The 21248-nt window shown below is 43.5% G+C and overlaps 1 protein-coding gene across 1 annotated transcript in view; it reads left to right on the plus strand.

Annotated features, from left to right (window-relative positions):
• Positions 1 to 15576: 15576 nt before the first annotated feature.
• LOC309350265 (uncharacterized protein) overlaps positions 15577 to 21248 on the plus strand; it is a gene marked incomplete at its 5' end in the record, with an annotated part of 83533 nt that continues 77861 nt past the window's right edge. Inside the window, 3 exons of the mRNA XM_081877124.1 lie at positions 15577 to 15634; positions 16669 to 16773; positions 20638 to 20715. Coding sequence (XP_081733250.1) covers positions 15577 to 15634; positions 16669 to 16773; positions 20638 to 20715 — 241 coding nt within the window. The remainder of the gene's footprint in view (positions 15635 to 16668; positions 16774 to 20637; positions 20716 to 21248) is intronic.

The raw sequence follows: 21248 nt of genomic DNA on the forward strand, positions 1-21248 counted from the left end.
ACATCCTTCTTAAATTGTGGTGCCCAAAATGGGACACAGCACTCCAGGTGTGGTCTGACCTAGACAAAGTAGAGTGGTACTATTACTGCCCTTGAATGGGACACTAGACTTCTGTTGATGCAGCCTAGAAGAGCATTAGTACCCCGTCCCCCTGCTGCATCACACTCTGGACTCATGGTAAGCTTGTGGTCTCCTTAGACCCCTAGATCCTAGTAGCCTAGTATTAGTTTTCTTATTATTATTAAATTTCTTCTTTTTTATATAAAATTTTATTAGTTTTTTTTACATATCATTTTCAACAGTAATTAAACATACTTTTACATCTTATTCAATTTATTTGACTTCCATCAATCCTGTCTGAAAATTTTCCAATCTAATCTCTCAGTATGCATTTCTTATCTTCCCTATTACATTTCAAACTCATAACCTATATCTCTATTTCTACTTTGTAACACTACGTATATTTCTCCTTACAAAACATCTTGTAGTCCCACTAGCGTAATTTGTTGATTACAGTTGCTCTTCAAATAATTCATATATTTCTTCCAATCTTCTGTAAATCTCTGGTCCCGCAGATTTCAAATCTTTCCTGTCATTTTGTCCAATTCTGCATAGTCCATTAATTTCGTCTGCCATTCTTCTGTCATCGGAATTTCTTCTTGTTTCCATTTCTAGGCTAACAATACTCTTGCCGCAGTTGTTGCATATAAAAACAATTTAACATCTTGCCTATTAATGTCCTGGCCTATAATACCAAGTAAAAATTATTCTGTTTTTTTAAAAAAATGTATATTTCAACATCTTTTTCATCTCATTATATATCATTTCCCAGAAGTTCTTTACTTTTTTACATTCCTACCAGATATGATAAAATGTTCCTTCTTTTTCTTTACATTTCCAACATTTGTTATTTGTCTTATACATTTTTGTGAGGAGAACCTGAGCTTACAGAGAATGTTGGGGCTTTTAATCCTCACCTTGGATTCCTCCCAACTCCCTCATGTTGATGGTTTAACGACTGCGAAGCTGTCTGGGATGCTTTGGAGCTTGTCCATCAGAGAACGACTGCTGGGCCAAGATCCATACTACTAGGAGTCTTTTTGAGATGAAGCTTATGCCGGGTGGTTCGATGATAGAGCATATAACCCAGATGCTGGCCACATTTAATAAGCTTCGACAGCTGCTAGACCCTCTCTCTGAGGAGCTCAAAGTGTACATTCTCCTGAGCTCATTGGACAGGAGCTATGAGACGTTGTGTTTGACCTTGGAGGCTATGCCAGCCGACCAACTAAGTCTGGATTATGTTGCGGGGCGTCTTTGTGATGAGGAGGCTCGCAGACAGAGAGCTAGGGTGTGAGCTGCAGGCCCAGGCTGTGCTCCCAAAGGTGGGGGTGCAGGGAATGCAGGAAGACCTGGAGGGGAGACTGTGAGAGCTTTCGCTTCATGCCGTTGTTATCGCTGTGGATCCCCCTCCCATCTTGTGAGAGACTGTGCAGTGGAGGTGCAGGAACAGCCCAAGGTCATCTCCCAGAGCAACCAGAGAAAGAGCTCTTCGAAATGTGGGAAATCAAAGCTGAAGGCAGCTGGCAGAGATGGCCCTGAACATAAACATTTAACAGCTTCTATGGCAACATTCCAGAGCTGTAAACAGGACACTGTGCCGTCTTTTGTGACAGATTCAGGAGCGTCGCATCATCTTGTGCCCTCTGGTGCTTTTCTGAGGAACTGCACCTCTGTAGTTTCTGGAAAATCTGTTTGGCAGATGGGACTAAGTGTGCTCTGACGCAGACTGGCTCACTGTTTTGTTCTTTCTTACAGGATTCGATACAGGCGTTTGTTGTTTCTGGACTGTCCTGCGCGTTGCTATCCATCGCCGCTCTTGTTGCTGATAATTATAGAGTCTGTTTTGAGGATAACATGTGTTCTATTTCCAGGGATGGGCAGCAACTAGTCAGTGTGGAATGTAAAGCTAGGCTGTTTGTGCTAGAAACTTCTCTTGCAGTTCCAGATGACATGGAGGCAGCTCGAGCACAGTGTGCCAATGTTCCAGTCCATGATGCGTGTGCTCATCTCTGGCACAGACGTCTGGCTCACATGTTGTGGGGTTTCATGAAGAAGATCCCAGAATGTACTGAGGGGCGCAAAATGAAATCTTGTGCTAAGTTTCTTGAGTGCAGAGGGTGTAAGCACGCAAAGGTGAAAACGTGCCCATACCCAAGGTTTGAAAGAGTGACCACTAGGCCTTTTCAGCTAGTGCATGCAGATTTGTGTGGCCCCATGTCAATAACCAGTATGGGCAGGGCTAAAATGCGTTGGTGCTGATTGATGATTTTTTGAAGAATGGCTGGCTGTTCATACTTCAACACAAGAGTGAGGCTGCACCACTAATTAAAGACTGGATTGTGGCAGTGGAACTGCAGTTTTCCACATGTGTGTGAAACTTTCAAAGCGACCACGACGGGGAGTTTACCGGGTCTGTGCTGCAAAGTTTTGTTAGAGTTCAGAACTTAACTGGTTAAGTGTTCTGGGGTGTGCGTCACTTTCTGACGTCAGCTTTAGAAGCTAAGGAGGAGCTTGTTCCTGTACTTTCTGTTCTCTCTGTGTTTTTTGAGAGAGAGACATGGCTGAAAGAAGCCCCGGTCGCCCCGGTCTTAGATGCTGAAATGTTTCAATAAAGAGCTGTAAATAGACGAACCTGTCTGTGTATGCTTGCATGGAGAAAAGGAGAAAAAGACTGCTTTACACCGCTGTATGCTACTCTGCTAAGCCATGGCTAAAGAGACAGCAGAATTTGTTGCGCAGCTGGAAGGAAGCGGCTGGACGCCGGAAGCTGTAAACAACTGATTGGGATCGTAAAGCTATCAGAGGCCACGCCTAATCGATCAAGCTGGAAGATCGATATCTCACAGGTTATGGAAGGTCAGTCAACGCTCGTAAAGCCATCGGTTTTGAGCCACTGGAATGCTTTGAAGCTGGCCGGAGGTTGGAAGCTGCGTTCCGTGAGTCTAGCCTGATGCCGGAAAGCAGAGGGAGTTTTTGCCTGCTTCTGAGAGGCAAGGGAGCTGCTGAGAGACAGAGCTAAAAGCTGAAAGCAGCTGGAAATCGTTTCTCCACGGAAGGGAGAGCCGGAGGAGCTGGTGCTGAGTGAGTACAGCTTGGGGCCCCTTGGGAGAATGGGAGAAGATGGCAGAGAGCCAGGTCCTTGACGACATACTGCTTGAAAAGCTCACTTTAAAAAGTTGGGCAACCTGGAACAAGAGAGTGCGTGGTTGGTTCTTGGTTTCTGGGCTTTGGGATGTAAGCCAGAAAGAGCCACTACCCCTGACAGACGTTGCAGGCTGTGAGGCTGCGTTGCCTCAAGATAGCCAGCAGAAAATGCAACAAGAGCTGGATATGCTCAGAGCATGCGTTCATGCATCGCTGAGGCCTCATTTGGAGGGTGTACAGACAGCAAGGGCTGCCTGGGATGTGCTGAAGGGCTTGTGTGAAGCTTCAGCAGAAGGCCAGAGCCCTGGAGACGCTGGACTGGCAGGCCCATTTCCCGATGTATCGGCCTCTAGGAGCGCTGGTGAGCAGATCGGGGGGGCGAAGAGTTCCAAAGGCAAGTTTAAGAAACTTTCCACAGGAAGTGCTGGAGCGGAGAGGAGCTTCAGAGGGGGCGAGGCTGGTGGGAGGCGCCGTTCCAAGAAGGGGATTCAACACAGGTTGACAACTCCACACAGTCCCCAGCAGAATGGCATTGCAGAATGTTGGAACAGAATGCTGCAGGAGATGTCCACAGCATTGCTGTTTGACGCCGGGCTCCCACAGTGCTTTTGGGGGGAGTCTTTGGGGGGAGTTCAATTTTACCTTGAACAGTGTGGAGTTTGGTGGTTATAGAGTTAAAACTCCTTGGTGTCCTGTATCTGGGGGAGGGGCCTTTACGTAAGGCCGTGCGTCACAGGCTTTGTCCGTCTTTGTCTGTGAGAGCTGCTTTCGATTTAGACTGTGTTTCTAGCACAGGAAAGATGCCGGAAAGCTCCGACGGTGTGGAATGATTTACTGCTTGTAAAATAAACGCTTTAGAGATAGAAAGGAACTGTCTCTGGACTTGATTTATCCCTCTTTCTCACACGGACGGCAGGACCGTTTCAACTCTGCATTTTCTGCCCAGGTCAACCCCAGCAGATGTTGCACAGGGGAGCGTGACTGGACGGCAGATTAATAGCTTCAAACAGGTCGTTCAATTCAGTAGTAGGGGACACACTCTATTTTCTGCTGCACGGCAAGAAGCCCAAGGTGCATTTCTTCCGTGTTTTTGGCTGTGACGCTTGGGTCCTCATACCAAAGGCTAAATGCAAAAAGGATGGCCCCAGATCCCAAAAGGTGATTTTTTTTGTGGGTACGAGCCAGGGACCAAGGGATGGAGGTTCACTTATCCATCAGGGAATCAGTCCAGAATTCTGCTCAGCAACAGTGCTGAATTCTGTGAGCAGAGTGGGTGGACACGGATACATGGGAACCCTGATATTCTTTCAGAGGGTCTGCTTGACTCTGCTGATGAAGAAGAGGAAGAGGTTGAATATGCTGCTGAGGAACAGAGTCCCGACCCAGAGCAGGTAGAGGGGAGAACTTCTCCTAAAGCTGTGAAGCTTGAGCACAGCAGTGCTCCTTCTTTTCCCACAGGTTCAGCTGAGAATTCTAGAAGGCGCAGTAAGTCAGAGGGGGAGCACTCTGATGCCAAGGATGTTCTGGCTGGCCCTAGTGAGTCAGAGGGGGCACCTGAAATTGTGTTGCACCGTTCAACTCAGACAACGAAAGGGAAACCTCCTGACAGGTTTGCAGTCACTAGTGTGTGGGTTGGTATGGCACAGTGTGAACCCGAGAGTTTTGAAGATGTTCAGAAACTGCCTCAGGAAGAAACCAGGAAATGGCATGAGGTGATGCAGAAGGAAATGAACTCAATGGAGTCTCTAGGTGTGTTCTCCCTCACAAAGTTGCCAGTGGGCAAACAGGCCACAAGTAGCCGCTGGGTTTACCGTCTTAAACCCACAGCAACTGGAGAACCACAGTACAAGGCTAGGCTGGTAGCCAGAGGGTTCACGCAGCGGAAGGGGCTGCATTATACTGAAGTTTATGCTCCTATTTCCAGAAGTGAAACTCTGTGCATGTTCTTAGCCATTGCTGCACAAAGAGGTTTGCTGGTGCATCACTTTGATATGGATGTAGCCTACTTGAACTCAAACCTCCAGGAGGATCTGTACATGCTTCCTCCTCCAGGGTTTGAGGGCAATGAGCAAGGTACTGTATGGAGACTTCACAAGACAATTTACGGTTTGAAACAATTAGCCAGGAATTGGAACATGTGCCTGAATGAAGCTTTAGAGAAGCTAGGTTTCAGGAAGAGTCTTGCTGACAGTTGCCTGTACCTTAAAGGGTCAGGAGAGTCACAGGAAATGGTGTTAATCTTCGTTGATGACATAATTTACACTGCAAGGGCAGACAAACAGGTACAGAAGTTTGCCAAAGAGCTTGGGAAGTGGTTTCAGCTCAAGAACGTGGGTGCAGTAAAGATGTACCTGGGCGTGGAGATAGCTAGAACTGAGGATGGTAGCTTCTTGCTCAGTCAGAAGGGCAAGATTGAGCAGTTGCTTGAGTAGTTCAGAATGTCTGATTGTGCAGGGGTTAGGACACCCATGGAGACGAGCTACGTGAAAGACAGTCAGCAAGCAGAACGTGCTGAGTTTGAGAATGCTGAGCTCTTTCAGTCAGCTCTGGATAGTCTGTTGTATCTGTCCCAATGGAGCAGACCAGACATTGCTTTTGCTACCAATCTGCTCAGTAGGGAAGCTTCAAAGCCCAGTGTAAGTGCCTGGCACGGTATCAAGCGGGTACTGCGTTACCTGCAGGATACCAAAGACTTCAGTCTCAAACTGTCGGCTGCAGATGAGACGAAGTTTACATGCTTTGCAGACAGCGACTCGGCGAATCTGAAAGACAGGAAGTCCGTATCCGGGTTGGTGATAAAGTTTGGGCAATCTCTTGTTGGGTGGAAGTCCCGGAAGCAAAGTCTCATTGCGCTGTCCTCTACTGAGGTTGAGTTCAGGGCACTGTCAGATTTGTGCTGGGAACTGGAGTTCTATAGATGCTGGGTGCAAGAGATCTGTGGGGATTGTAGCTTGCTCATCACTGTTTGGGAAGACAATCAACCCTGTCTGGAGCTAGCAGAATCTGGGCAATTTAAGGCCAGAACCAAGCATCTAGACATACTTTTCCAGAATGTGTGTCAAAGTGTTCAGTCAGGTTTGATACGGCTGAAATATTGTCCCAGTCACGATAACTTGGTTGATGGTTTTACCAAACCATTGAGCTTCCAGCGTCATGGGGAGTTCTGTGGTGGTTTGGAGTTGGGGTAAGTGATGATACTTGCAAGAGGGTGTGTGAGGAGAACCTGAGTTTACAGGGTTAAACAGCTGAGAGCGTACGTCCTGCCTACTGTGGGGCGGAGAGACTCTGCGTCACTTCCGAGAGTCTCAGTCCTTTGTTCTATTCTGCTTTCGGTTTTCGTACGGAACAGACATGCTTGTATGATGTTCCGTACTCTGCTAGATAATGGATAGTTTCTGCTGTAAATAAAGTGCTTTAGCTTTTAGTAACTCTGTGTGAGACTCTGTTTATGCACACTGACGCACAGGAGACAGAGGCTGATTTTTCTGACTGCTGCTAGACTCTGCTTTTGCTCAGAGCTTTGGAATGCGAGGCCTGGTGCGCTGGAAGCGGGCTGGATGCCAGACTTATCTATCTGAGCAATAAATGACCTAAGAATTTTAGCTCATTTCACTGGTGTAATATACCATCTATGCATCATTTTCATCATATTCTCTTTCAAAGCATTACAGGCTGTAAATTTTATCCTTTCATTCCATAACCTTTCCCATTCTTTAAGCTGTATATTATATCCAAAGTCTTTTGCCCAATGTATCATTACTGTCTTATTATTAAATTTCTATAACACGCTTCACTCAAAGATCTCTCAAATATCACAGTGTGATAGCTGATAGCTTGCATTTTTGAGGTACAGAAAGCGTTAATCTAAGTGTAGAAATCATTTCTTACCTATTCATTCAAGTAGAAGGTTCTGGTATTTTCTCTGTGTGACACAAGCTAGAAGTTGGTGCCTTCTCTACCTGGAACATTTTAGCTGACAAGTAAGTTTCCATTCTGCTGAGAGCAGGTGTTGTTTTGGGTTAAGCTGGTTTAAGAAGAATGAACTGGTCCTGTAATCTTTCTCCCAAGGTCATGGTGTCTTTTAATAACAGGCCAGAGGGAGCCTGGTTTAATTCTCTCTTTTTCTTTCTAGGTTCTCTTTCTACTTTGTTTCTGTGTGTTTTTTTTCTCATTTGAGTGGTGATTTGTATGTGGTATATTTAACGTAGGGTTGCCATATTTCAAGTAGAAATACGTCAAAGTTTTGAGATAACCCAAGTTGTTTAACTTCTTGTCCTTTTAGCAGTATTCAATTCAGTTCACAGATAATAGAGAATAGGGAGGTGTGTTTTTGTGTGTGAGGTAACCCAGGTTGTCGAACTTTTTTTGTGTGGGGAGAACCATAAAAATACAGGGCAAAACACTGCTTCCCCCCCGGACATCACTTCTGCCATTGAAATCCCTGTAATATCCCAAAATGCCCGGACAAAAACATTAGAGGAATCACGGTAGGAAAAACAACATATCAACTGAAAACATATGCTGATGACCTTGTGATTACAGTTGAAGATCCCAAGAATGACCACTCCCACATCAAAAGGGGGCGCCTTTTGTGTGGTTGTGTACAGCCCCCCAGATCCCAGTGCAGCCCCTGGTACTTCAGGCTGGCTTCATCCTCCCCAGGCTGGATACCAGGAGGTCTCCGCCTACCTCTGCCAATTGCCCAATCCCGCCTGGGGAGGCATTGCCAGGGGATTGGCCAGGTTAGGGGAGGGACCGTCCTGCTGAAAGTCTTTACCACTTTTGAGGATCGGCATTACATCGTCAAGCAAGTGGACGGTCATGAGTTGGAAGCCACTGGGTTTGGAACTGTGTTTCTTTAGAGTCCCCAAATCACCATTAACAATGTTTATTTTATTCCAGGTTTAAAGTACAACCTGTTGAGTGTGTCACAGCTGACTGAGCAGGGTTTTGAGATATTCTGCAACAATAAGAGATGTGTAATCTCCAGAGATGGGACACCACTTCTTTATGCCTACAAGGAGATGGGCTTTATTTGCTTGCCTTTGATAGCACTATAGCACTAATTGTTGTCATGGTGTTGCTGTGTCCCAAAAGCAGGTCCCAAAAGCAAAACAGGTCCCAAAAGCAAGAAGCCCAAGAAAGTCACCAGAGTTTCCCAGTGAGTGTATGCTGATGTGATTGGACCTCTACCACTTTCTAGAGGCAAAGCTAAGTACTACCTGATAATGGATGATTGTTTTTCTCAATATGTCTGGGTGTACATGTTGCAGAAACCGCAACAAACCTTAACAAAGTTCAGAGAATTTTGTGATAAGGTGAAGTTTGTTCATGATGCTAATGTTGAAAGCCTTTTTACTGATGAAAAGCAGGTTTTTGTTTCACAGGAATTTCAAGATTTCCTAGGTGAACAGGAGATTGAGCACAAGGTTGCTTTCTCAGAAGCTGCATGGAGCAAGAGTGTATGTGTCAAGGTGAACACAGAGTTGCAACAAGGCCTGAAAGCACAACTGCTAAGTGCATGTTTGCCCCAGAAGTTTTGGGCTGAGTCGCTGAATGCTATTTCTTACACGTGGGTAAGAAAGGTTTACACGTGGGTAAGAAAGGTTCCAGAGAAAACCTTCTGTGAAGCACTTACAGGTTTTCAGGTCTCACATGTGGATAGAAACACCACAAGGTGCAAAAAGTGCACGGGGCATTTTCATGGGTTATGAGAAAGGTCAATACAGAGTTTCATTGCCTGATTCTGACACAGTGGTTCTTACTAGGAATGTAGAATGCAGTGCATGACAGGAGAGAGAGGTTCTCCACAGTTTCCCCATCATTGCCAACACAGATGTAGATTCTGACATTGAGAGTGACACTGAAAGCACCACCGAGAATTCTAGTACAGATGACAGTCATTGAGAGAGGCACACAAGCAAAGTCCAGGCCATCATCTGAGGCTGAACTCGAATTGCCAGAGCCACTGTTTACTGTTGGTCGTGGTTCTCCCAAAAGTCCTAAGGAAGAACAAGCCAGCAAGGAGGATCTGCACCTGATATGTAGATCTGAGAGAGTCACAAAGGGACTGCCACCCAAGAGGTACTCCCGGGAGTTTCCTAACACAGCTGTGACATGCATAGCTGTAGCTAGTAGCTCAAACCAGGTTTCAGATTCACAAGGTAGATCAAAAGCTCTAGTCCCATGGAAGACAGGTAACCAGAGGTTTGAACTGGTCAATCCAGTTGCAGGTAGTTCCAAATGTGGAACCAGTACAGCAGGGGTATACTATTTGTATGACAACTGTTTGTTTATGTCTCTTGATGCTGCACTAGGTTTCGCAGCCAGGGTTACCTAAAAATGTGGGAGTGATGTTAGGAATTTTACTCACCCAAGCTGCTCAGTAGTAGCACTATGGTTGTTTATGTCATGTGAGTGTCTGAGAGTATGAGACAGGAAGTCTCAGTACTATTGGAGTTTGGTTGAGAAGTTAGTTTCACTTCTGTATGTTATGCTGCTCTGTACTGGGGCTGAGACATGCCGATGGATTCTCTGTATATAAGACTGTAAATAAAGTACCGTATTTTTTGCTCTATAAGACACACCAGACCACAAGACGCACCTAGTTTTTGGAGGAGGAAAACAAGAAAAAAATATTCTGAATCTCAGAAGCCAGAACAGCAAGAAGGATCACTGTGCAGTGAAAGCAGCGATCCCTCTTGCTGTTCTGGCTTCTGGGATAGCTGCGCAGCCTGCATTCACTCCATAAGATGCACACACATTTCCCCTTTATTTTTAGGAGGGGAAAAAGTGAGTCTTATAGAGCAAAAAATACGGTAGGTTTAGAACTATGATTGACTCTTCTGCTATGAGATGCCAGAAGAGGAGCGTGCTCCTCTCAGGAGGGAGGGGTCGCTTATCACCAGTCTCTCTGGACTGAGGAAGATTTACAGCCAGAGAGTGACCACCAGAGAAACGCCTTGGGGAGGTGGTAGCCTTCCCAGGTGTTTTTCCAACAGTAGATTCTTATCTGCTCCAGCCTTCCTCTGCCTTCACAGCCATTGTATTTTTTTTAGATGTTTGCAATTTTTATTTTTTACCAACAACCATAACACAGTGAAAGTGAAACCCCCCAGGTGGCTGATACATTGGGTTTACATAATCAATAATAACATATTCAAATCAACCATATGTACAATTTTATATACATTAACACTCCTCCATCCACAAGGTTTATTTAACTTTTAACATTTTGACTGCCCCAAATTGTTCAAATGTACCCTTCACAGCCATTGTAACATACCACTTGTTATCGTCCACCTGTCCTGCCATTGAGAACTTCTTGGATCATTCTTTCTCTAGCTCCTCTCCTTTGACCTTACCGCCTTGGTGACCCTGCTGGGAGTATGAGACACCCAACAGCTTCACTCACAAGGGTCATAGGAATTGCAAGCCCACTCACCACAACAAGGGGGTGATCCAGTGAGTGAGCTATAAATAATACAACGGCGGCATCAAATAGTGGGAAACTAGCAACAAGTGCTTGGAAATTGAGAGATAAATTGAAGTATAAATGATACAACACTGTTAGAGGGGTTTTTTCTTCTGGTGGCAGATGACAGAAACTACGACACCACGAGACCGGTGTAAAACCAAATCAAATAAAGGTTTTATTACAAAACAACAAAGCTTATGGGTGTTTTTCCCTGCAGGCAAAGTTCAAACTGCAACTTTTCCTCCTTTTGTAGTCATGACCAGCTGTACCCAATCTGCCCAGAGCTCACAGAAACAGTTCTTAAAGGTACTGTTAATGGAAAAATCCGAGGGCTCTCTTGGACAAAAACAAAGACACTAACCAGGATTACTTGGAGCAAAACAGCAGCCTGTAGGCTTGGCCTTTATTGATCTGTTGCAACAGGGTGCTCCCCCCACACGCAGGAGAGGAGGAGGACCCAGAAAAATGGTGTGCAAGGCCTTATAAAGACTTTTGAAATTGCCACCCTGTAGATCAAGACCACCCCCAGAAACATCACAGAAGGGGTGTAACCTAAGACCACCCCTCAGATACATCATACCTACATCACAAAAAAGGCGGTCTAAACAGAAATTTGAATGTTGTTTTTCTCCTGTCCTTGTTTATCTCCTGTCTGGCAGGCTACTTGATTGGATTGCCTGGGGAGCCTGGCCAATCTTTTGTAATGATAAATACTTAGTTCCTGGGCCAGGTCACAGGCTCACACCCTATTCAAACACAGACATACCCTTAAGACAGGATTTGTGAAGGAAAAGACAATGGGGAGGCTTTTCCAGTTTGACCTTGCAGAGAAAACATTTGCTCAGTTAGGAATCAAAATGGTTCCAGGTTGGCCTTCCTGTGCTGATCTATGTATGTGCTTATGAACATTTAACATATATCTAAGTCCATAAAATTACTATCACAGTACAAACATCTTTACTGTTTCTTTGCAGAATGACTCCCAACAAACAAAGACACACAGGGGTAAATGTACAAAATGGCAGTAACAGGATATAAAAAACCAACTACAACAAGAAGGAGATTTAAGTGATATTTTGACAGTAATGAGAGTATCACTAAGCCAGCAACACTTGAAGAAGATGCAAGGGATTTAAGGGATTGCTCCAAAGAAATAAGTGATCTGTCTTAAAGACCTAGCTCTCTGGAAGAAACTGAAAACAACAACAACACACTACTGGTCAATGAAATCAGAGACATGAAATCAAGTGAAAGAGATGCAGAAACAAATCACATAAACCCAAGAACATGTGATTACAATACAGCAGAACCCAGAAATACTGGATGAACCAGTCGCTCTCCTAGAGATGCAGCACAAGGAAATGTATTTGAGATGTTGATTGATTCCAGAATAAAGAGAGGAAGGTTTTTAACAACTGCTGATTAAAGAACTGGAGAAATTTCTGGAAATCAAGGAAGATGAGAAGGAGAAACAAATTGAGTGGGCACACAGCACTAAATCAGCATCTGCAAGAGCAAGGAAAGTTCCAGGAGATTGCTTAGTTCATCCCACAACCCTACCAGAACCATCTCTCTCTCTACGGGCTCCCTTGGGACATGGGAACCGAGCGAGGGCTAAAGCACAGCCAGTTGCAATCTTTTCTTTTATGTTTCCACCCTCCTACGTTTCTCAGCAGCTGCAAGCGAAGAAGTTAAGGGAGCTCTTTTTCTACTTGTGCCCAATAGCGAAGGCAGAATAGCGAAGGCTGTTTCAGGGGAGTCTTGCCCACCACACATTAACTTGCAGTGTTTGTTTGGGGAAGGGGTATTTGATTCACCCCCAGTGGAGCCTGCTGCTGTGCAAAAGCCCTAGCTACACCATTGGTGCAGCAGTGTGCCCAAGTACACACAAAGAGGCTCCAGGAAGAGGAGGCATCCAGTACACTGGGGAAAGGAGGAGGGTTGGAGCAGCAGCAGCCACTGTGCTTTCGAAGAAAGCGCCAACCATGCTGATGCCCCCACTGGCAGGCAGGGCAGGGCAGGGCTGGCCAGGAGGATGGCAGGTGGAGCAGTCCCACTGCGCTCAGAATCCTGCCTCCTTTGCCGACTCACTGGCCACCCCACTAGGGCTTTCTCTCACCACAAGTGCTCCTTCACAACACCCATCTCTCTCTCTCTCTCTCTCTCTCTCTCTCTCTCTCTCTCTGATAGAGCAAATGAGTGATGAGTGTCTCATGAAACACAGGAGGGCAATTAAAGGCATAAGACAAAGAGACACCTTCCAAGAAATATAGACCCCTTTCTTTAACTACTTTAATGTCCAAAATCAAGACCCTGTTATAGCCAGGGCCATCTTTACTTGGGTGTGAAAGGTGTGCAGTGCACCCGGGCGCCAAATTCTGGGGGGCACCAGGCGCCCGCCACTGGAACCACCTTAGCTCTTAACTATCATCTGTTATGGAATAATAAATACCATATTTTTCCATGTATTATTTAGACAACCTTCTTTTACCCCCAAATTAAGTCTAAAATGGGGAGGGGGTCGTCTTATACACGGGTTGTGCCTCGTTGGGACAGGTGTTACCGCGAGCAGGATAGTGTCAGCAGCGATTGTCCACTGTGTATTGGCTGCCGCTGCGTCAATTGTGAGTGACAGGCAGCTGGTTATGCTGATCGGGCAGACGATAGGCGGCAATGGAGGCATGCATGATTGCAAGCAGTGCTCCAGTTGTTGAGTCATTTTTGTGGCTGAGGGGTGGCAGGCCAAGGCCTCCCCATGGGGAGAACCTGTGGGGTGTGGCAGGTGAGAGGACCCCCCTCACAATCTCCTCCCTGTGTGTGCGCGCACACCCTTTGTGTCCTCCTGTCACTTTCTCTCATCTTGTGACCACCCCGGAAGAAGATTGATTTGGGAGCTAAACTAAATTTGGGGGTGCTGGGTGGATCTTTGCACACCTGGCGGTGCATATGCTAAAGACGGCCCTGGTTATAGCAGCCACTCAATTTTCTCAGTGAAGAGGTTACATAAAGTAATATGTTTGAACACTGAATGTGTAAACTTATGTCTAAAATAAATGGATAGAACAAACACATTAACTTCTAGTTAAGTGTTTAATGGTTTATATTATTATTATTATTATTATTATTATTATCATCACTATTATTATTATACAATTATTATTATTGTACACCACACCACCCATCTGGCGAGGTTTCCCCAGCCACCCTGAGCAGCTTCCAGCAAAATATAAAAACATAATAAAGGTCAAGTGTTAAAAACTTCCCAGTACAGTTATGTAGTTCATAAGCTCCTTGACATCTGATGGAAGGGTGTTCCCCAGGGAAGGTGCTACTGTCAAGAAGGCCCTCTGCCTGGTTCACTGCAACCTTACAGTGAGGGAGCCACCAGAAGACCCTCGGAGATGGACCTCAGTATCTGGGCTGGACTATGGGGGTAGAGACGCTCCTTCAGGTATGCAGAGCTGAGGCCGTTTAGGGCATTAAAGGTTAGCACCAACACTTTGAATTGTGCTCGGAAATGTACTGGGAGCCACTGGAGAACCTTTATGACCAGTATTATATGATTCTTGAATCTTTATACAGAAGGACAGGATGTAAATGACAGAAAACATTTTAGAACAATATTTTTATTGGTAGTGACATATAAACATACAAAAACATAATAAACAATAAGAGAAACAAGTATACATGAGGGGTTTCTAGCATATGAGACTGATTCAGAGTTTGTGCAGATGTATCTTTCTTTCCAAGTACAGTTCTCGTTGAGTTGCCATTGGTTGAAGCTCAGTTGCATGCAGGGCTTTTTTGCATCTGGAACTCACTGGAACTCAGTTCTGACACCTCTCAGGTGGACACCATCATAAGAGAGCAAGGGAAGTGTTCATGGTCAGTTCTGGTACCCTTTTTTCTGGAACAATAGCACTGGTGGCATGTATGTTTTGATGATGATACATTCATTAAATGTAGACCAAAAATGTTGAAATTTGACTGTTTCTGTTCCTTTTCTTTGTGCTTTAGCTTTGCAAATGAAGATTTACACTAATGCACTTTGCCATATTTCCTGGTACAAGTGTTGAGATAGGAAGCTTTCCAATATTACTAGCAGTTTATGAGGAGTAAGGATTCTTCTGGGGAATATGCTTTGAAGGTAAAGTATGTACCCAGCCTAAATAAAAAATAAAACTAATAACTTTTGAAAAAAATAAGTAGGATATCAAATCTGAAACCAACATTTCCCTAGGTTTATGCTTTATGTGGAATGCTGATTGGATAAAATGAGCAGCCAATCAGGAAATGGTATAGCCTAAATGGGAGGAGTTCTGGAATGCCTGACATCACAAGGGAGGTGGTTCTTAGCCAGTGGGAGGATGAAACAACCTTAAGAAGAAATTAGAGAAAAGGTTGTTTCATGACAACACCAAGGTATCCAAACAGAAAGAGGTCTGAGGGGTGTAACACTTTCCTTACAAGCTGTGATATTTGCAGGGACTCATTCCAGGGCCGAAAGGTCACCAAGAGAGAAAATGATAGGGAGCTTTTATAAACTACAGATGGTTTTTCTTTTTCAAATACTAGACCTCAGGGTCATCCAATGAAACTGAGTGGTGGTACATTATAAGGATGTGCACAGGTGCTGTCTTGCCAGCGTCCCCTGCTGGCTGTTTGGCCAATAGCAACCACCAGGCAAGCAACAGGTTTTTTGGATTCCACTGGACAGAGAATTGACAGACTCTTAAGTAGAGACAAACTCTTATTAATTGATAAACATTAGCAAAGAAATTGATCAGCAACCTAGAATGGAGTCTAATATAAAGCCAACAGCAACTGGACTAAACTACAAAGCTAGCAATATAACCAATAAGCAAAATACCTTAGAATAGGTTTAGTTCTTCATGTCTCTCCAGCCGATGGAGATCTGGAAGACTTATCTCAGACACTTCAGACTGGCAGGTGGTCGTTCTCTTCACATTCTGGAATGGAGCATAGAACAATGTATCAAGATCTCCCTGTCCCATTCAGCTGCTAGCCCTTATTTAGTCCATAGTGAAGGTCTCATACCAAGCTGGCAACAGATGTAATTCATGATGTAATTCAATTCCGATCCTTTGATCTGACCTGGGAGTCGACACATGTGGGTGTGAGCCTTCATTTGCATTCTTTATCTGTGCAGTTCAGTCAATGTAAGGTTACTTTCCTTGTTCCCAGTCAACTGCTTCCTCCTTCCTTCCCCCATGCAGTCAGGTGTTTGATAGCTGTGGTGTAATGGTTAAGAGCGGTGGACTCGTAATCTGGTGAACCGGGTTCGCATCCCCGCTCCTCCACTTGCAGCAGCTGGGTGACTTTGGCTAGTCACACTTCTCTGAAGTCTCTCAGCCTCACTCACCTCACAGAGTGTTTGTTGTGGGGGAGGAAGAGAAAGGGGATTGTTAGCCACTTTGAGACTCCTTAAGGGGAGTGAAAGGCGGGATATCAAGTCCAAACTCCTCCTCCTCCTCCTCCTCCTCTTCTTTAATGATGATCAGGAGATAGAGATATAATTAAATGTATATACTTTCCATCAAGGGTGGGGACCAAATGGCCCTCCAGATGTTATTGGTCTGCAATTCCCGTGACCCCCAACCATTGACCATGAGGCCTGTGATGGAGGAATTTGGCACCCAGGAACATCTGAAGACCTCATAGGTCCCACATTATCTATTAAATGGTGAACATCTTACTGGAGTCCTGTAAACTAGATGCCTAGGAGTTTAGAGAGGAATAGGATGCAAAATGAGAATGTGCTATATTACCTAAAAAAAATTAAAATGCCTTGGAATCCATGTGGAACATCTCTTTTGGTTTAAACTGAGATTGATCCAGCAAAAGAAAAAGAAAGACGTTTCCAGTTATATTGGACTCAACAACGTCTTTACAGGAAAGGATGGTTTAATACTGATGCCACTTTACAATAATCTTGCTCTCCATTTGTTGTTGTCTTATTCTAGCTGAGAGGATGGAGGAGAGGATGGAGGAGCCAGCGGCCGCAGAGCCAGCGCCCGCAGAGCCTACAACACTATTGGCAGCAGCACCATCAGCAACTATAACTGATGGTCTGTATACAGCACAGTCATATGGGATGAGGTTTCTCATAAAGTAGAGAAATGCATGGGAAATGCACAGGTTCTGTCTGCTTCTTTTCCAGGTCCAACTTGTGGTCTCCAAAGTTTATTTTCTGTTTCTTTTGTAAATTTATTTATTTGGTTTTTCAAAGTAAAATTTTACAATCACATATCAACATACAATATAGAAACAAGATTCCAAAGAATCTCCTGGACTTCCCTCCTCCCCTTTGTGGGTCCGATTGTTAGTCATTTCCTCCTGCATCTTTTATAATAATCAAAATCTTTTACATTTCTATTATGTCCAAAATTCTCCATTAAACTACAAGTGGTATTCCAACCACACTAAGAATTTTAGCTGTTTACAGTGGTTTTAAAGATAGGTTATAAACTTTCCCCATTCCTTAAAATTTTCCTGATTTCTGATTCTTTTGTTCTTTTTTGCCATTTCGGTATAATCCACCAAATTTATCTGCAATTCTTCTCTGGTAGGGACTTCATCTTCTTTCCATCTCTCGGCCAATAACATCTGTGCAGCCGTGGTCATGTACATAGTCTTTTCTGCTCCTTTGGAATTTCGGCACCTAGAGTTCCTAAAAGAAAGGCTTTGGGGTTTTTTTGGGGGGGGGGAATTAAACTCCCCCCAATTCATTAACTATAATTTCCCAAAATTCTTTTACTACCTTACATGTCCACCACATTTGATAAAAGGTGCCTTCTTTTTCCTTACATTTCCAACATATATTTGACCCTGATTTATACATTTTTGCTAATTGACTGGGAGTTAAATACCAACGATATATCATTTTTGTATAATTTCCTTTCAGCGTGCAACATGCTGTGAATTTTAAATTTCAATTCCCTAAGTTCTCCCATGCTGCAAGTTGTATATTATACCCAAAATCTTTCACTCAGTGTATCATTGCTGATTTATCCTGATCATCTTTTGTATACCATTCTAGTATTAATTTATACGTTCTTGAGAGTAAATTTGTTTTGTTCTCCAACAGCTCTTTTTCAAATTTAGAGGTTCCATTAGAAAAGCCATTCTTTTTGTCCATCTTGAATATATAATTTAGTTGATGGTGTTGAAATCAGTCAGTTAGTAATTCTCTTATGTCCTCAAACATCTTCAATTTTGATTGGAATTCTACTTCCATTAACAGCTCTTTATACGTTCCCCAGTCATTTCTCATATTCAAATTTTTAAGGGTATCGCTTCTAGTGGTGAGAGCCACCATGGTGTTTTTTTGTTCTGGTAGATTTCTATATTTTTCCAATACCTCATAAACCGATTTTCTTACGACATGATTTAAGAAAGCTCTATGTACTTTAACCTTCTCATACCACAGATATGCATGCCAAACATACCTCGTAGGGTTGTGTTAAAGCTATGAGCGCTCTCAACTGCACTCCCCCCCAACTGCCTTCTGGCAAGGTTTCCAGGAGGGCAGCAGGAGATTGGTGCTTCTGCCAGAGTGAGGCTTTCAGGGCGGGGTGCCTAGCCCTGGCACCCTCCCCTCTTACCCCTGCCATCCTCAGACCAATAGTCCCTTTCAGAGCGATCGAATCCGCACTGCCATTTCCAAGACCAGCCTATAATTTTTGACACATAATAAATCTGTGTCTTGTTTCAGAATCAGTGTAATGTAAGCATCTTTCCAAGAACCTGGCACTTTCCCCTGTATTTAATATCTCATTAGTTACATCTTTAGTGGTTGTGCTAGATAATCTTGTAGTTTCTTATAGTACTTTGCTGGTAACCCATCTGGCCTCTGCGTTTTGCCCATTATGGCTTGATGAATTTCCTGTTGTAACTCCATCATAGTTATAGGTGCATTAAATGAATTAGGTTTCTCTTTTGGAATTTTTGGCAAGTTATTCTGCTTTAAATATTCTTCAATATTATTTATGCCAGCTCAGTACAGTTCTGAATTATACCTTACAAATTGCTTTCTTATGTGTTTCGTGTTATCTAAAACTTTCCCTTCTATATTTCATTTATTTATTAAGTTAATGTCTCATTTTTTCTTTGGCTGCCATGCCAGCAGGTTGTGTGGCTGGCTGGCAAAATAAAAAATTTTTCGCCATAACATTTTAATCTTCCATTCAATTTCTTGATTTACCAACATCAAATATTGTGTTTATAACGTTTTTATGGTTTGCTTTACTGAATCTTTTCTTGTTTTTTTTTGATCAATTCTTTTTTATTTTTAATCAATTTTTCCAGCAGTTCTCATTTGTTTGTTTGTTTTTGTTCTCTCATCTTTTTTTGGAATGCATTTTGTTGGATCAAAACCCCCCACATTACCGCTTTACTTGAATCCCAGACAACCTTCAGATCCACTCCTTGATTTAAGCTTAACTCAAAATAGTCTTTCAAAGCTTTTTCAGCTTTGTGTAAAATTGTTTGGCTATCAAGAAGTCCATCATTTAATCTCCACCTAAATGTGTGTGGGTTTTTTCACCTTTCAATTCCTCTAATACTGGTTTGTGATCCGAACATGTCCTTGATTGTATCTCTCCTTTTTTTCTTCTCAATGATAGTTCATTAGATATCCATATCAAGTTGGTTTGTCCAGCAGATTGCTTTGGTTCTGAAAAAAAGCAATTTCTCTATCCAGTGGGTGTTTAAATCTCCATATATCAAGCAAGTTAAAGTTCTCCACCATTTTAAAGAAAGTTACGGGTAGTCTCCCCTCCTTAGAATCTATTAAATGGTGAACATCTGCTAATGTATTGTGAGGAAGCCACTTTCAGCCTGAGGGCTGGTATCTTAATGAAAACAGCTCTGGTTGTGCTGCAAAAGGGACAAACACAACATTGAAAGGCATGTGGACCTTTAGGCATGGTAATTTGGCACAGTAAGTAATAGTGACATCATATGACATTGACTGACAGACAGGCGGGGCAAATGGAGAGACCTGGAAGCCCCTGCTTTCAATTGATTTTTGGAATCATAAGAAGAGTCTGAGTGCTAGATCATGTGAAAAAACCATCCAGTACTGTCTCCTGACCACTCCATGGCCAACCAGATATCTATGGGAAAATCGTATTATTTCCTCCAGATATTCAATAGATGCCAAAGCACTCAAAGCAGATGGTCTATAAATAAACACCAATAAATGTTATGAAGCAAGATATTTCTTTTCAGCACACACCAAGTAACTGAGATTTCAGCTGCAATATAAACAGAACCAAAAATTCTCCATCTGATCTTATCAGCTGATCTAATGTACAGATATCACAATCAACCCATTTCTTCCACAAAGAAGATTGCCCCAAATTTGGTTTACCCCATAAAATAAATATAGAGAGAACATATGAATCAAACACATAACTGTTCTTTGCAAATGCTTCCTGAAGTTCCATAAACTAGATATCCAGGAGCTTAGAGAAGAATATAATGCAAATGAGAATGCTATATTATCTAAAACATTTTTTCAATACCTTTGAATCCATATGGAACATCTTTTTGGTATAAGATGGAGACTGCAAAAAGAAAAAGAAAGACATTTCAGTTATATTGGACTCAACAATGTCTTTACAGGAAATGATTGTCTAATACTGATAGATGCCAAAGTTTAATGTTGGAAATGCCTCACTGAGACATATTTTTGGCCTGATGTTGTTGTCCATTTCAACGTTATACCGATGAAATCCTTGACATTTGTAGATGTGCATCTATTTTAAAAATTATCTTCCTGTAATAGGGAGATTAAGTGCAGGAGAATAAGAGCAAATTTTGTGAGCTTTCATGCTTGACAAGAGACTAATACTCTGAGCTTGGAAGGGAAAACACCCACCATCCAACCAATGTGTTCATAGTCGTTATAATAGCTTGTTGTTTCACAGATGCAACTGAGAGGATGGAAAAGTCTGGAATTGATGAAGCATCCAGAAAGGATACAGCAGCAGCAAAAGAAACTCGTGGTCTGTATACAGCACAGTCATATGGGATGAGGTTTCTCATAAAGTAGAGGAATGCACGGGAAAGGGAAGTTGATGGAGAGACAGGCAGAGAGTGGAGCCAGTCATGTTGTGCTAGGGAGGAGTGCAGAGAAAAGCGCACACAACTCTTTGGGTGCCAGAGATCCGCGAAGCCCCATAGAAACCCCAGGATTCAGCACACTCTTTGCTGCTGGCTGTGGTGTTCCTTTACTGTATGGAGTCCAGAATGGCTCTACCATTAGGCAGAATGAGGCAGTTGCCTCAGGTAGCAGGTGATGGGGTGGGCAGAGATATGTAGACCACACAAGCTGCATTGCACCTCCTCAGTTAGTCTGCTGTCCCATCAGCAGCATCCAAATAAGAGCCAATGGCCAGTTCAGCCCGGCTTTTGTATGTGGAATTATGTGTTTGGAGGGAGCATCTTGTCATTTGCCTAGTGGGCAGAAAGTCCTTTAGTATCAAAGGCTACGGTCTTCTGATCCAGACATTGGTCAGAACAGTTTCCTCAAGCAGCA

This window comes from Podarcis erhardii (assembly GCF_964252035.2).
Source record: "Podarcis erhardii genome assembly, chromosome: 9".
NCBI lineage: Eukaryota > Metazoa > Chordata > Lepidosauria > Squamata > Lacertidae > Podarcis > Podarcis erhardii.